Below are 15,266 nucleotides of genomic sequence, written 5' to 3' on the forward strand. Positions count from 1 at the left end.
CTGGGAGGGGAATATTGGAGAAAGTCATCTCTTAACATTCAACATGCCATTTTTCTCTGTTGCCTACAATCAGTGTCTTCCTCCTTGGAAGATTTCCTTTTTCTTAAAAAAATTTTTTTGTTGATGTCTTTCATTTTTTTCACCATATTCATTTCCAAATATATCCTTCTTCCTTGCTCCCTCCCATTCCCTAGGGTCTCATCCCTTGGAACAAATAATTAAAAATAAAAAATAATTTAAAAAGAAGGAATAGGAGGCAGTTCTGCAAAACTAGCCAACACTCAATCAAGTCTGACATTAAATGCAACATCCCATGTCCATCTCCAGTCGTCCTGATCTTTATCTTTCCATTGGACTCAGATGGCTCCCAGAGGAGAGAGTGAGGCTGAGGACTTTGCACAGCCCTGCCTCACTTAAATCCAATTCACTTGCCAGTCAAGACATCACCTTCCTGATGTCGTTGGTCCTCTGTGAGAACAAGGGACAAACACCAACAGTTATGTCCATAGACTCCCATATCTGCAGAGAATGTAGGGAAGCTGCATCTTCTCTTTGGGGTCAAGCTTGATCATCATAATTTTTTCATTATTATTATTTTGGGGGGGATTATTCTTCTTTCTCTTTACATCATTATAGTCATTGCATATATTATTTTCTTGGTTCTACTCATTTAACTTTGCATCAGTTTATTTCATCTTGGAGGTTTCTTGCTTGATGACCCAATAGAACTGTTACTCAGAATAGAAGAATCCTGTGTGAGTCGTGCATTCATAGATACAAACCAGAAAAGAGAACCTGCAATGTGTGATTAGTGATGACAAGGGTTGTCCAGAAACCTGTTGACTTTAAGCTGCTTCCTGTTTTAGAAGTTGGGTGTTAAAAAAATCAAATAAACTGTGCTATGTGGTGCCTGAAAGAGAAGTAAAGCTGGTTTTGGATAGCATTCTGGCTCAGGACAAAATCAAATTCTCTATCAAAGGCAGTAGTTGAATATTAATGAATGTTTGTAATAGGCACTTAATAAACTTATTGAATGAGTGAAAATTAACATTCTATCTTATCTTATTGGTGGTAACAGTTATTTCATAATGACTAAGCAGCCATAATCTGTTAACAACCACATGAAAAATACTCAGATTTTATCTAGTGTATTATGTTATTATAAACTATTAAGTCTCATGGGGGTTCTGTTCTATGCATACAGTGTAAGTATAACTTTCACAAATGCTTCCTTGAAAATATAGTGTTCAGTAGAATCCTGTTACACAGGAAATGTTACAAATGGGCAAGACATCAGGCATTTGGCAAGTGCTTATTGAGTGCTGGACCTGGAGTCAGGAAGACTCCTCTCTGTGAGTTCAAATTTGGCCTCTGATATTTACTAGCTGTGTGACCCTGGGCAAGTCACTTAACTCTGGTTGCCTCAGTTCCTTGTCTGTAAAATGGATCTGGAGAAGGAAACAGCAAACCACTCTAGTATCTTTGGCAAGGAAAACCCCAAATATGGTCATGAGGAATCAGACACGACTGAAAAATGATTTAACAAGGACATACATACCAGGCACTGTACTAAGCATTGGAGATACAAATACAAGCAAAAAACATGCAAATACAAATACAAGCCCTTAAAGGGCATACATTCGAATATGGAAAGAGAACACAGAAAGGGGAGTTGAAAAAGTGTGTGTGTGTGTGTGTGTGTGTGTGTGTGTGTGTGTGTGTGTGAGAGAGAGAGAGAGAGAGAAAGAGAGAATGTGTGTGAGAGAGTGTGTGAATGTGTGTGTATGTGTAAGTGTAAGGATGAAGATCCCTAGAATAAGTTGGCTGGCCAGAACACCTTCCTGCAATGGAAACTCCTAGAAGAATTCATCAGTAGGAGACTGGAGGGTGGAGGAGGCATGGCAGAGGGATGTTCTAGGGTGAGGAGGCCCAAGGAATTGGGGGAGGGTCTAGGTGAGACTGCAGCTAAGGCGCAGTGTTGAAGTCCTGAAAGCCAAATGCACAGCTGGGAACAGAATGGGAACATGATAAGACTGACATTCAGTAAAGTCAGCCCTGCTAGGGCTTCTATATTAGTCTGGATTGCTGCTTCTAGACCTTCAATTTGCATCTTGAACTGTTGACTAAATGATATTTCAGTGGCGTTTGAGATGTTATGGTTTAGTTTGGTGATAGGTTCCTAATGGTACTGGGAAATGTACCCGACACAGATAAATGTTATACAAACTTATTCACAATTTTTATTGCTATCTTTTGTTACTTCATTTTCAAATGTATTCTTTACCCCTACTATCCCTTGAGACATCTCTTGTAAGTAACAATGATCGAAAGAGGGAAAACATTGTTAGCAAAATTAACCAACACTTCATTGAGTGTTTTATTCACTAAGATTAACTTTAGCTGTGTTTTTGAAAGTGTTTCCTGCTGATATGTTTTTGCAGATTCTTCAGTGCTAGGGAATTAACTCTAGATGGAAGTGATGCGGCAAATATCACTGTGCCACCGACCTGTCCCTCAAGAAACTCAGGAAGGGGAAGTTAGGAAGTTCCTCTACTCATTGCAAGAGAAGTCTCTCTCTCCCTCCCTCCTTTCTTCCCTCTGCCTCCCCCCCCCCCATCTGTCTTTGTTTGTCTGTCTGTCTCTGTCTCTGTGTCTCTGTCTGTCTGTTGGTCTCTCTCTCTCTCTGTCACACACACACACACACACACACACACACACACACACACACACACACACACACACACACAGTCTGATAAGATCATGATGGTTCAAACCAGAAGACTCAAACTTGTGGCTTGGGATCTCCTCCTGGAAAACTCCTTGAGTGCAGGGGGAAGCAGATTCAAATGTAACTGGGAAATATTTAACCAAATAAATAAAACTATAATACAACATAATATTATGGACTGGTCTAGACTTTTACCTTGTCTATATGTTTTAAGGAAAGAAAATTAATTAAATATGTAGAATGAACTCTTTACTTAATAGTTCTTACCCTCCAGGATTTTATAATCTTATTGTTTAGAAAATACACTTAGAGGTGGAAGTTTAAATAACACTACAAGATAGTATTAAGTGCCAAATGAATGAAACAGACAAACTTTATAATAGTTCTGAGTAGTGTTTCCTTGTGATCTAGGGGAGAGAAAATAAGAAATGAGTCTTGGTGGATGGGTGGAATTTGTATAAAAAGAGAGGATAGAATTAGAAATTCCAGTTATAGGATACCTCTTGAGCAATCCAAATAAAGGGAAAAACTAGAAAGTTTGTGTTCCGGTGTAGTAAAAAAAAAAAAAAAAGCTTGGTAAAATAGATTAGAAATGGATTCCAAAGAACCTGAGTGCCACGCAGGGAAACCGTAGCTCAGAGTTGGAAGGAATTTTAGAGATAATCAAGTCACAATTTTATTAGAGGCATGAAAACATTTTATCCTGTGAATAAAGTGGAAAGCTGTTAAACTTTCTTGGAAAAAAGGAAAGGGGCATTTTGTGAGAGGAATATTTTATTATGTATTTATGGAGTTACTGATGCATTTTTTTAGACCACTAGTCACTTTTCAGTATCTCCTCCCTTCACTTTTCTCCTAGTGTAATGGGAGTCAGAAATCTTCCCCACCCAAATAGGCCTCAGATGGGGCTATTAGGGGAAGCTTGTTTTGTAGGAAGGCCTTCACCTTTTGTTGATTGCTAATGGAGTAGCGGGTCACTCAGGTAGTGCCCTCCGGCTCTGAAAAGTGTATATATACTCTGAGGTGAAGTTTTCCTTTGAGGCTCAAATCTTTGGAAGAGTGTTTGCGTGATTAGGCCAGACACCCGTTAAGGAGCACCACCCCCCTTTGAAAACCCAGATGTTGGTGTTTCTCTGGTAACAACGTAAGTATTGTCGATGGTCAGACAGTTGGAAGCCCTGTCCGTTGATCTTTCTGTTTGTCGTTTCTGTTTGTATTTTCTCTGAAGTTCAGGATGCTAACTTTTTCCCATGAACTAAATGAATGATATATATACTTGATTAAAGTAGGATTGTTTACCCCTTTTAAGGTTGCTTTCCTTAGAAAAGCAGATCTAAGAGCCTGTGCAGCAATCTCTTCTGTGTATGGGGTCCTTGCTATGTTACATATAGCACTCATCATATAAAAAAATCTACAAGGCGATCATGACCAATAGTGAGTCTACACCTATAGTCTTCCATTTTTCTACTGAGATCAAGGGAGTATGTTTTATCACCTGTCCTCTGGAACTATGGTTGGTCATTGTTTGTAATCTGAATTCAGATGCCATCTTGCATTGTTTTCATTTAAGTCATTATAGCCATTTTGCATAATCTTAGTTCTACTTTCTTCATTCTCTATCAGTTCATATGTTTTCCCATGTTTCTCTGAATTCCTAATATTTCTTGTTTCCCACAGTACAGTAACTTTATATATAAATACACATATCTTCACACACAGTAACTTTCTATAGTAACTTGCCATTACATTCATATATCATAATTTGTTCAGCTATTCCCTAATCAACATAGTGTATGTGTGTATTTGCACATGTTTGTCTATGTGTGCATGCATGTGCATGCATGTATTTCTTCTCTTACAATGAAGGGGAGAATTCTCTTATTTCTCTTTATAAGTGTCTTCTTCGATCCTCACAACCTTGTGAGATAGGTGCTATTATTCTCCTCATTTTACAATTGAGGAAATTGAGGTTAAGTGACTTGACCAGGATCCCAGGGCTGATAAATGTCTGAGGTCAGATTTGAACTCGGTTTTTTCTGGTGCTAGGCACAGTCCTCTATTCACTACACCATCTAGCAGTGCCTGCGATGGCTAGACTATGGATTAGAGTGGCTGAACAATTGACCTGCCTCTTGCAGATGCTTTCCTGAGATACGGAAGAGAAGCTGTTAGAACATCCATAGTTAGGGGGCCAGAGCAGAAGGAATGACCAGAAGAGGAGTGATCACAGAGATTGAAGGAGCCAGAGTACGTTGAGGGGGCCAGACCTGTACCTGCTGGTCATACCATCACAGGCAAGTCTGCAGAGAAGTCACAGCTGGACCTCAGTTCTGAGCTGTCCAAGGAGAGATGACTTGCCCAGCCCAAGGCTGAGAACATACTAAAGGCTGCCATTGGGGAGAGGATGTGTGTCAGTTATGTGTGTGAAACTGGTTTAGCTGACTTTCTCATAAGATATATGCAATGTGTAGTATTTGTAAGAATGAGTACTTCTAGTGTCTTTCACAACATTTGGTCAGAGCGATAGGATCTGCCCTTCTGACCTACTATGTCTGCACAATGAGGAAACCATCTCACATGGGAAATAATTCCAATAAGGAATTGAACAAGAAAGGTAATTGGTAAAAGGACCTGGAAATTGCATTCTGGTTAATCTCTGAAGATAAGATCCATGAGACTTTGGCTGGCATTATATTTGGTGAAAGGTCACCTATTAGCCAGCCATTGTGGTGAGTTCTGGAGAGGTTACATCCTAAGAAGATTATAAGGGGAATTTAAAAAGACTTGGTAGAGTTCATTCTAAAGCTATAGTGCAAATAAATCTTATTTGTTTGTCAGTGAAGGAAGAAACCATGATTCACTGGAGATACAAATTAGAGGCTAAGGCCTGGCTGTTAAAACAGAATTGTTATGCATTTGTTCTAGCAAGCTTTCCATGAGTGGGGTTAAGTATTGGCCAGTAAACTAACAGATCTCTCCCTGCCACAGGAAAGTTCTCTTCTACTTGGCCCTTCCTAACACATGTCTTTGGGAAGAAATATGGTATTCAAGGAGTCCTATAGATTAGTGATGTCAAATGCAGATAGGAGTGGGAGCCCCCAAACTCTATCTAAGGATATGTGTGGGCTTCCTGTTGACTTAGAAAGCCACATATGAACATTATCAGTGTTTTATCACATTTTTATTTTTCTTGTTCAGTATTTCCCAATTCTATTTTAACCTGGTCCCCAGCCCACTTGGGAGTGTTGCCAGCTGTTTCAGGCAGAATGATGCCCTGTTTTTGATACCAGAGTGTAGGTGATTCAGGGCAGGAAGTAGGGAAGGAAGAAGCAAGGAAACCCATGGCATAAAGGAGAGCAGAACCAGGCTGTCCACCCATGAATGCTTATGGTCCACCATGCTTAAGAAATGGGATGTGTAGGTTGGTCTGAGATGTGGCCCTCTGGCAGAACTAAGTCAATACTTGGGGGAATCACTCCACAAGCATTTCTTCAATGTCTACTGTGTGCCAGGCACTGGAAATATAGTAACAAAAGGGAAAGAGTGTTTGTCTTCAAGGAACTTCTGTTCTCTCGGACAAAACATGTGCACATATGTGCGTACATATGTGCATAAAATCTGTTTCCACATATATACACTGTGTAATCACACATGCATACACACATGTTGCTGGTGGCACCACTGTGCACAGAGCACTAAGCCTGGAGTCAGAAAGACTCATCTTGTGTTCAAATTCAGCCTCAGACACTCACTAGCTGTGTGACCCTGGGCATATCGTTTAACCCTGTTTGCCTCAATTTCCCAATCTGTAAAATGACCTGGAGAGGAAAGTGACAAATCATTCCAGTATCTTTGCTAAAAAAACAAACAAACAAAAAACCCCAAATGGGAATATTAAGAGTCAGACACAACTGAAACAACAAGAAAATGTATACATACATGTGTTTGTGTGTTAGTCCTTCATTGCCAAAGAAGACCATGCCATCAGAGAAATGATGACATGACTTGCACTTGACTTTGTTTTGAGTGAGGGAGGGCTGTGCAGATCACCAGCCTCACTTCTCCAGAGCCATCTGAATCCAGTGACCAGATATTCATCAGGATGACTGGAGATGACCCAAGATGAGGCAATTGGGGTTAAGTGACTTGCCCAAGGTCACACAGCTAGTGAGTGTCAAGTGTCTGAGGTGAGATTTGAACTCAGGTCCTCCTGACTCCTACACTAGTGCTCTATCCACTGCACCACCTAGCTGTACATATTTCACAAAAGGTAATTTTGGTGGGGGAGGCACTAGTAGTTGGAAGATTCAACAAGGCTTCCTATTGGAGGTGGCATGTGAGCTGAACTTTGAAGGCAGCTAGGGATTCTAAGAGGTTGGGGTGGAGGTGGGGGGACAATCTAGGCAAAGGGATAGAGACTGGTGACTAAATATCAGGTGTGATGAACAATGCTAAGGTCAATTTAGCTGGATTATTGAGTGTGTTAAGGGAGGGGATAATATATGATAAGCCAGGAAAGGTAGAGAGTGGAACCAGCTTGTAAAGGCTTTAAATGCCGAACAGAGAAGTCTGCATGTGATACTAGGGGTATTAGGGAGTTGGTGGAGTTTACTGAGTAGGGAAGTAATGTAAAGTAAATGTATGCCTTAAGAATATGACCTGGAAGTTAGGAAACTTTTGGTTTGTCCCCAGTATTCCTTTATTACCTTAGGATGATGAAGTCATAGATTTAGAGCTGAAAGGACCTCAGAAAATCCTCTAGTGCAACGTCCTTACTTTCACAGCCGAGGAAACTGAGGCACAGAAAGGTTGAATGACTTGCTTCAGACCACATAAAAGGTCATTGAGGCATTAGTGTTTCACTTTTCCCACATCTTCTCCAAGATTTATCATATCCTGTTTTGTCATGTTAGCCAATCTGATAGGTGTGATATGTTACCTCAGAGTTGTTTTGATTTGCATTCTTTTTTTAAAAATTTTATTTTATTTGTTTTCAGTGTTCTACAATAACTTCCATATAACTTAGATTTTTTTTCTCCCTTCCTTTCCCTTCTTCCCCCCTCCCTCCCCAAGTCAGCATACAATTTCCTATAGGTTCTATACATACATTCCTATTAAATACATTTTCACCTTAGTCATGTTGCATAGAAGAATTAAAATGAATGGGAAAATCATAAAACAAACCAAAATGTAATACTAAAGAAAATGATCTGCTAAATGCTGTGATGGAATTCCATAGTTCTTTCTCTGGATGTGGAAGGCATTTTGCCTTAAGAGACCATTGGGAATATTTTCAGTCCTTGCATTGCACTGAAGTTCTAAGTCTACCAGAAAAAATTCTCGCACACTGTGGTTGTTGCTGTGTACAAAGTTCTCCTGGTTCTGCTCCTTTCATAACGGTTCATATAAGTCTAACCAGGCCTCTCTGAAGTCTTCCTGTTCATCATTTCTCATAGCACAATAGTATTCCATTGCATTCATAAACCACAATTTATTCACCCATTCCCCAATTGATGGGTATCTCCTTGATTTCCAGTTTTTGGCCATCACAAAGAGTGCTGCTATAAATATTTTTGTACATGTGGGACCCTTTCCCATTTTTATGATCTCTTGAAGATACAGTCCTAGAAGCAGTATTGCTGGGTCAAAGGGTATGCACATTTTTGTAGCCTTTTGGGCATAGTTTCAAATTGCTTTCCAGAATGGTTGGATCAGCTCACAGCCCCACCAGCAATGAATTAGTGTTCCAACTCTCCCACGTCTTCTCCAACATTTATCATCATCCTGCTTTGTCATGTTAGCCAATCTGATAGGTGTGATGTGGTACCTCAAGAGTTGTTTTGATTTGCATCTCTCTAATCAATAGTGATTTAGAGCATTTTTTCAGATGACTATAGATAGCTTTGATTTCTTTCTCTGAAAATTCCCTGTTCATATCCTTTGACCATTTATCAATTGGGGAATGACTTGTATTCTTGTACATTTGACTCAGTTCTCTATATATTTTAGAAATGAGGCCTTTATCATGGACACTAGTTGCAAAAATTCTTTCCCAGTTTTCTGCTTCACTCCTGATCTTGGTTGCATTGGGTTTGTTTGTGCAAAACCTTTTCAATTTAATGTAATCAAAATTATCCATTTTGCATTTCATAATATTCTCCATCTCTTTTGTGGTCCTAAAAGACAACTCCAAGATAAACGTTCTGTGATTCAAGGTGGGCAGTGAGTTTGAGCAGACAAAATTCCATTTGAAGATGGAGGAAGAGGATCAAGCAGGAAGAATTTTGTAAATGCCCATTGCCATCTTTCCTTTCCCTGCCTTTTTGCTGCCCTCTAAGGTGATAACAAGGTTTCTTGTTGATTCATAGACCCATAAGGCATTTTCACTTGAATTTAATGATCTCTTCTGGATGAAGGGATTTTATGGGGCAAACATAGCTGAAAATGTATTTTTAGTCATTCTTTTCAGATCAGAATTCTTCTGTGGTGTTTCATTCCTCCAGTGACACTATCATAATTTGAGAAACAGAACAAAGAAAGTCTTTGACCTCTTTATGTTCTCTGTTGACAAGAGATTAATCTTTCTGGGAGCAAGGATGCTATTCATAGAAGAAATATTTTTCTTCTGATTTTAATCGTGTAGTGTCATCTTTCCCCAAATATTTCTTTTTGTAATATAGCTATTGGGAATTCTTAGACTTTTTGGTGTTCAGAGCTTTTTGGTAGAGCAAAAGGCACCAACAAGAGTGGGTGTGCCTTCTGACAGCTTATTCCAGTTTCATTTCTCTGACCTTTGTAAAATGAGGATGTTGCATCAGAAAATAGTATTCAAGATATGACCAATGTAAGAATTTATTTTGCTTGACTATGCATGTTTGCTTTGAGGCTTTTATTTTTTCTGTTGAGGAGAGGTGAGAGGGTAAGGCTGGCAAGGGATAAAGTTTCTTCCCAATGAGAAGGAAACAGAAAGAAGGAATCATAGATAAGTAGGACAGTTTTGAAAATGACACGTAGAGTTTATTATATACTGTACTTATAAAGAAAAGATATTCTCCATTTCATGGACAGCTCTCTCCTTCTGCTTTATACTGTATATAGAAATGCTCATTTTGTTTGGTGTTAAGTTCATAATTTTGAGGTTTGAGTAGCATAGAGAGGAAAGGAAGAAAATGCCCAAATTCCTCTTCTGACTCTAACATTCAGGGATTTTCCTTGAGGGAAGAAGGCTGGGTCTGGGGCTCTGGGCTTTCCTTGGTGGGGAGAAGATAACTATTCCTCATATTGACATGACATTTTATAGTTTTCTAAACATAAGCTGCTTCATTTGCCCCTATTAGCAACCTAGTCAATTAATCGGGGCAGATATTGTCTCCATTTTACGGAGGGGAAAATCGGTCTCAGGGAAGTTATAGCCTCAGTTCCAGGTCACACAGTAAATGACAGAGGCTGAATTAGAACCCGTGACTTGACTATGCCTCCTTTCCACTCTACGATACTGCCCCTACTGCTAGAGAACAAAGGAGTAAAACTAGCTGCTGAGAATAGAATTGTCGAAAATAAATACTCCCTTCTCTTTGCTTTTGCTGTTCTCATTCTGCCTACAGAGTTTCCTTTACCTCCTCACAATAACTCAGACTTAGCAGAATTTTATTCATCTTTCCTGGTCCATCTCTAGTATCACTTTTTCTATGATGTTTCCACCTGACTCAATCAATCATTAAACATTTATTAAGCACCTACTATGTGCCAGGCTTCATGCTAAGTACTGGAGATATAGGAAGAGGCAAAAGACAGTCCCTGCCTTCAGGGGACTCCTAGTCTAACAGGGAGACAATATGTGAACAGCTATTGGTCACTTCTGAATCCTTATAGTACTTAAAAAAAAAAACACAACCATTTTTATCTACTTTTGCTTTATAATTTGCATGTTGTTTTTACAGTTTCCTCTTTCCCTCTCTTCCCTCCCTTCAATAAACTTCTAGAGAACAAAAGGTGGCATTTATGTCTTTATATCTTCTTAAGTGTCTAGCATCATGCTTTGGTACATAACAGACTTTATTCATATTTGTTGAGCTGAACTAAACTTCTGTTGGCTGTGAACATCACCCATATAGTGACCAAACCCTTCTATGCATTTTTGGATCAATGTGTATAACATTATAATTTGAGAACCAGTGATCTATATAAAAAGTAGATAATTTTAGTTAGACAATCAGTGGTTTCTATATGATAGGGCAGCTAGGTGGCTCCATAGTGCACCGAGTGTGGGACTTAGAGTCAGAAGACTCATCTTCCAGAGTTCAAATGTGACCTCAGGCAGTGTGACCTTAGGCAAGGCACTTCACCCTATTTGCCTCAGTTTCCTCATCTGCAAAATGAGCTGGAGAAGCAAATGGCAAACCACTCCAGTACCTTTACCAAGAAAACCCCAAATGGGGTCACAAAATGTCAGAAAGTTCTGAACAAAAATATCTATATGAGTAGATATCTGCATCTTGACACTTCCCTCCCCACTTTGCCCTTTTAGGTATTCCAGATGTTGAAGAACTGAAGCCAAATGGGAAAGGAGTGTTGGGAGAGCAAAGTTCTTGGGTTTTTGAGAAACCTGAAGCTGCATCGGCCAGGTAGGACTTCTTTCACATGGACTTTGTAGGTCTCAGAGTGGGGAACTTCAATGTACAGTGTAAGCTGGAGGAAATTCAGCAAGACAGATAAGGGACATTAAAAAACCACCAGGAAGCTGTGCTGTGTCCGTAGTCTGGCCTCAGTATCAAACTCTTCCCCTCCTCCCTCCCTCCCTCTATCTTTCCCAAAGTCTACATTATTTCTGTGTTAGTAGGAGAGAAGCGTAGTCTGGGAAATAGTAGCCATGGCCCTTGCAGCCCTAGAGAGTCAATGACGAATATTTGGAGAGGTTCCCAGAGCTTATCATCCTGGGAAAAGGACACATTTTCCGTTGTCTTGTTTGCTGGGTTGAATAGGACAACATTCTCTGAAAGAGACTCCTTCCTGTGACTTTGTGGGTTTTGTGGTAAGGAACAAGGTCGCCCTCTGCCACCTTCTGACCACAAGGAGAATTACTTGCCATGGCCAAGGGGACAGCTTTGCTCTGCAAAGAGCTTTCTCTTCTTTTCATCCCAGTGGTTCTGATCCCCAAGAATACACTTTATATTGATATATTTCCCCTGGAGCAGGACTCAAAATGCAAATATCTGGCTCGTTGTTCCAGGCCGAATAAATCCAAGCCCGAAATTACCAGCGACATGGTACGGTCTTCCACTGTGACTGTTTCAGACAAAGCTCATATCTTATCAGTGCAAAAGTTTGGACTCCGAGACACAATTGTGAAATCCCAGTTGGTACAGAAGGAAGAGGCTTACACTTACATCCAGAACTTCAGGTAACACACTCAGAAGCAAAGTACTGACTTCACTCTGCAACGTGAGCCCTTCCCTTTGTGCACTGGTCCAAGTGTCAGTCAGGCTGCAGACTCTCTTTCCTTTGCACCAGTTCTTTCTACTGAACCAGGCTTTCCTTTTTATCTCCTGTCATTTTTTAATCTTTTTTTGACTTACCATACCATCTCAGTCACTTTGAGCCCTTGAAAAAAGAATTCAAAATGAAAGTTGTATTGATCCACACTGGAGATTTGAGAGGTCTTTTTAGATAGGTGTTTGTCCTACATTCTGGAAGAGGACCATGCCATTACTTGCAAATGAATTAGATTACAGTGAGGGAGGGCTGTGCAAAGTCACCAACCTCACTTTCTTCTCTAGCACCATCTGGGATGAGTGGCAAGATATACATCAGAAAAATTGGAAATGACCTGCAGATAATATTTTGGGTCAGTGGAAGATACAAGTCAGTGTGGAAGTGTGTGGTCTCAGACGTAACTTATTCAGTCCTTAATTTCTTTATCTTTAAAACAAGGTTACTGGACAAAAATGTATCCTTAGGTCCCTTCCAGCTTAAACTTCCATACATCTATGAACTCAAGCTAGGATAAAGGCACAGAATTTTTCCCTAAACCCTCCCATTTCAGAGTTTTTCCTCTTTAATTATACCCTATTTAAACTGTGTATAGCTTGTTTTGTATATGTTTGTTTGCATGTTATCTCCTCCTTTGCATGTTAGGTCCCTGAGGATAGTGACTGTCTTTTGCCTTTTTTTGTAACCCCAATGTTTAGCACAGTGCCTGACACATAGCAGATACTTTATAAATTGTTTACTGATTGCTATTTTAAATTATTTTGCATTATGATTACAGAATAGAACATTGATATTCATTCAACAAACTTTTTATTAAATGTCAATTGTATTCAATGCACTGTGCCAAGTGTCGTGGAGTCATAAATTTTTGTTGTTGTTGAGTCATTGAAGACCTGTCTGATTCTCTGTGACCTTATTTGAAGTTTTCTTGGCAAAGATACTGGAGTCGTTTGCCGTTTCCTTCTCCATCTCATTTTACAGATGAGGAAACTGAGGCAAATAGGGTTAAGTGACTTGCTCAGGGTCACACAGCTAGTAAGTATCTGAGATCAGATTTTAGCTCAGGAAGGTGAGTCTTCCTGGCTCCAGACTGAGCACTCTATCTACTATTCCACCTGGATTCCCATTAAGCTCATAGTAGGTACTTAATAAATGTTTATTGATTGAATGATCTACATTGTTGTAATTATTGTGAATATTGTCTTCCTGGTTTTTCTTACTCACTTTGCAGCAGTTCCTCTTACTTCTCCACATATGTTTCTTACCGTCCAGTAATATTCCATTGTATTCATGTTCCACAATTTATTTAGCTGTTCCCCTCCTGATGGTATTCAGTTGCTTCATTTAGTCATAGTTTATATAGCATTATTCTATTTCTGCTTCCTGTGCTTTTATAAGATGGTATGTTTTTCTGTATTTCTTTATATTCCTAATTTTTATTGGCTCACTAACTTTCTTCTGTATTGATTTAATTTCAACCACTTTCACCATGACTATGAGAATTGAAATTTGTATAGAGTAGTAATGTGTGTCATGTACTTATCTGAGTTGAGAGTCACAAAAGAACTTATGAATTGAGACTCAAAGAATAAGTTGAATGCTGGTTTTCCAAACTGGAAAGGGACCAAAAGCAAGATCTGAAATCAAGCTTGCAGACTTTACCAACACACTACCCATTATGCTGTGCTGTCTCATCTAATTGCAGAACGTATTGTTATGAGTTTTCTTAACAAATTAAAGAGCTAAGAATTTTTTTCGCACTTTCTTGTATAGATCACTTTTTCCACTTAGGAGAGAGCTTTAGTAGAAGGATCACTGGTATAAAGTGTATATGGTTGAACTATAGTTCCAAAGGTCTCAAAGGACTCATGAGATACAGACTAGCTACTTCCAAATAGAGCTGACAGCCTTGTATTTTCTTTTCTCTCTCTTTTTCTTTCTTTTTTGGGACATGGCTAATGTGGGTATTTATTTTGCAGAACTATACATATTTATAATGAGTTTTGTTTTCTAACCTCAGTGAGTGGGGGAAGGGAAGAGAAAGGAACATAATTCAGAGCTCAAACTAAAATTGAATTAAAAGAACAACAGAGTATATGGTTGGTTTTTATGAATTTTGATGTATATTTCCAAATTGACCTTCAGAAAGTATCGTTTATTTAATCTGGTCAACAGTTGGATAGAGTTCTTTTTTCCCAACAGCCCCATCAACATTGAATTTTAATGAGTTTAACTATTTTTGCCAATTCGATGAGTCTTAAGTTTATCTCAAAGTTGTTTTAGTCTGCATTTTTCTGATTATAAGTTTGAATAGTTTTCACGTGATTATAATTTTTGTTGCCTCTTGAAAGTTGTACATATCCTTTGAAAACTTGCTTATTCATTGGGAATGGACATTAATCTTATAAATTTCCATCAGTTCCTTATTGTGTATTTCATGTGTTAGACTTTAAATAGCATTATTTACAGCCAAAACACATTTTCCCAATATTTCCTTTTCATTTGTTCATTAGGAATTTTTTTTTGCATTTAAAAAATCTTCCTTTTTATGTAATCATCCATCTGTTTTTGTATATCTTTTTTTAAAAAGTTACATTTAATTTTTTTTTCAATTATCAAGAATTGTTTCCTTCCTCCTTCCCCCCCCCCAACCATTGTAACACATACGTCAAGCAAAACAAATTCTCATATCCAAAAAATATGCTTCATTTTATATCTAAAATCTAATCACCTCTCTGTCATGAGGTAAAAAGCATTTTTCATCATCAGTCCTCTGGAATCATTGTTGATCATTGTGTTGATCAGAGTTCTTAAGTCTTTAAGAATTGTTCATTTACTAAAAGTAGTAATGTATTCTGTTGGTTCTGCTAATTTCCTTCCGGTGTGACTTATGCAAATCTTCCAGGTTACTCTGAAACCATTCTTTTCATTTCTTAAAGCACATCAATAGTATTCCATTCCCTTCACGTATTGTATTTGTTTAGCCATTACCCAATTCATGAGCGGCCCCTTGTTTCCAGTTCTTTCACTATGACCATTGGTCAATTGG

General features: G+C 38.8%; 1 protein-coding gene across 5 annotated transcripts in view; it reads left to right on the forward strand.

Moving 5' to 3' along the window:
• The window catches only part of INPP5B (inositol polyphosphate-5-phosphatase B), a 73,350-nt gene that overhangs the window by 27,271 nt on the left and 30,813 nt on the right, over positions 1-15,266 (forward strand). For 4 of the 5 annotated variants that reach the window (XM_072609995.1, XM_072609996.1, XM_072609997.1 and 1 more), the window contains 2 exons: positions 11,256-11,352; positions 11,958-12,128. In XM_072609995.1, coding sequence (XP_072466096.1) covers positions 11,256-11,352; positions 11,958-12,128 — 268 coding nt within the window. The remainder of the gene's footprint in view (positions 1-11,255; positions 11,353-11,957; positions 12,129-15,266) is intronic. The other variant, XM_072609994.1, reaches the window with a different exon arrangement.

The sequence above is a fragment of the Notamacropus eugenii genome, chromosome 5, assembly GCF_028372415.1.
Source record: "Notamacropus eugenii isolate mMacEug1 chromosome 5, mMacEug1.pri_v2, whole genome shotgun sequence".
Classification (NCBI taxonomy): Eukaryota; Metazoa; Chordata; class Mammalia; order Diprotodontia; family Macropodidae; genus Notamacropus; species Notamacropus eugenii.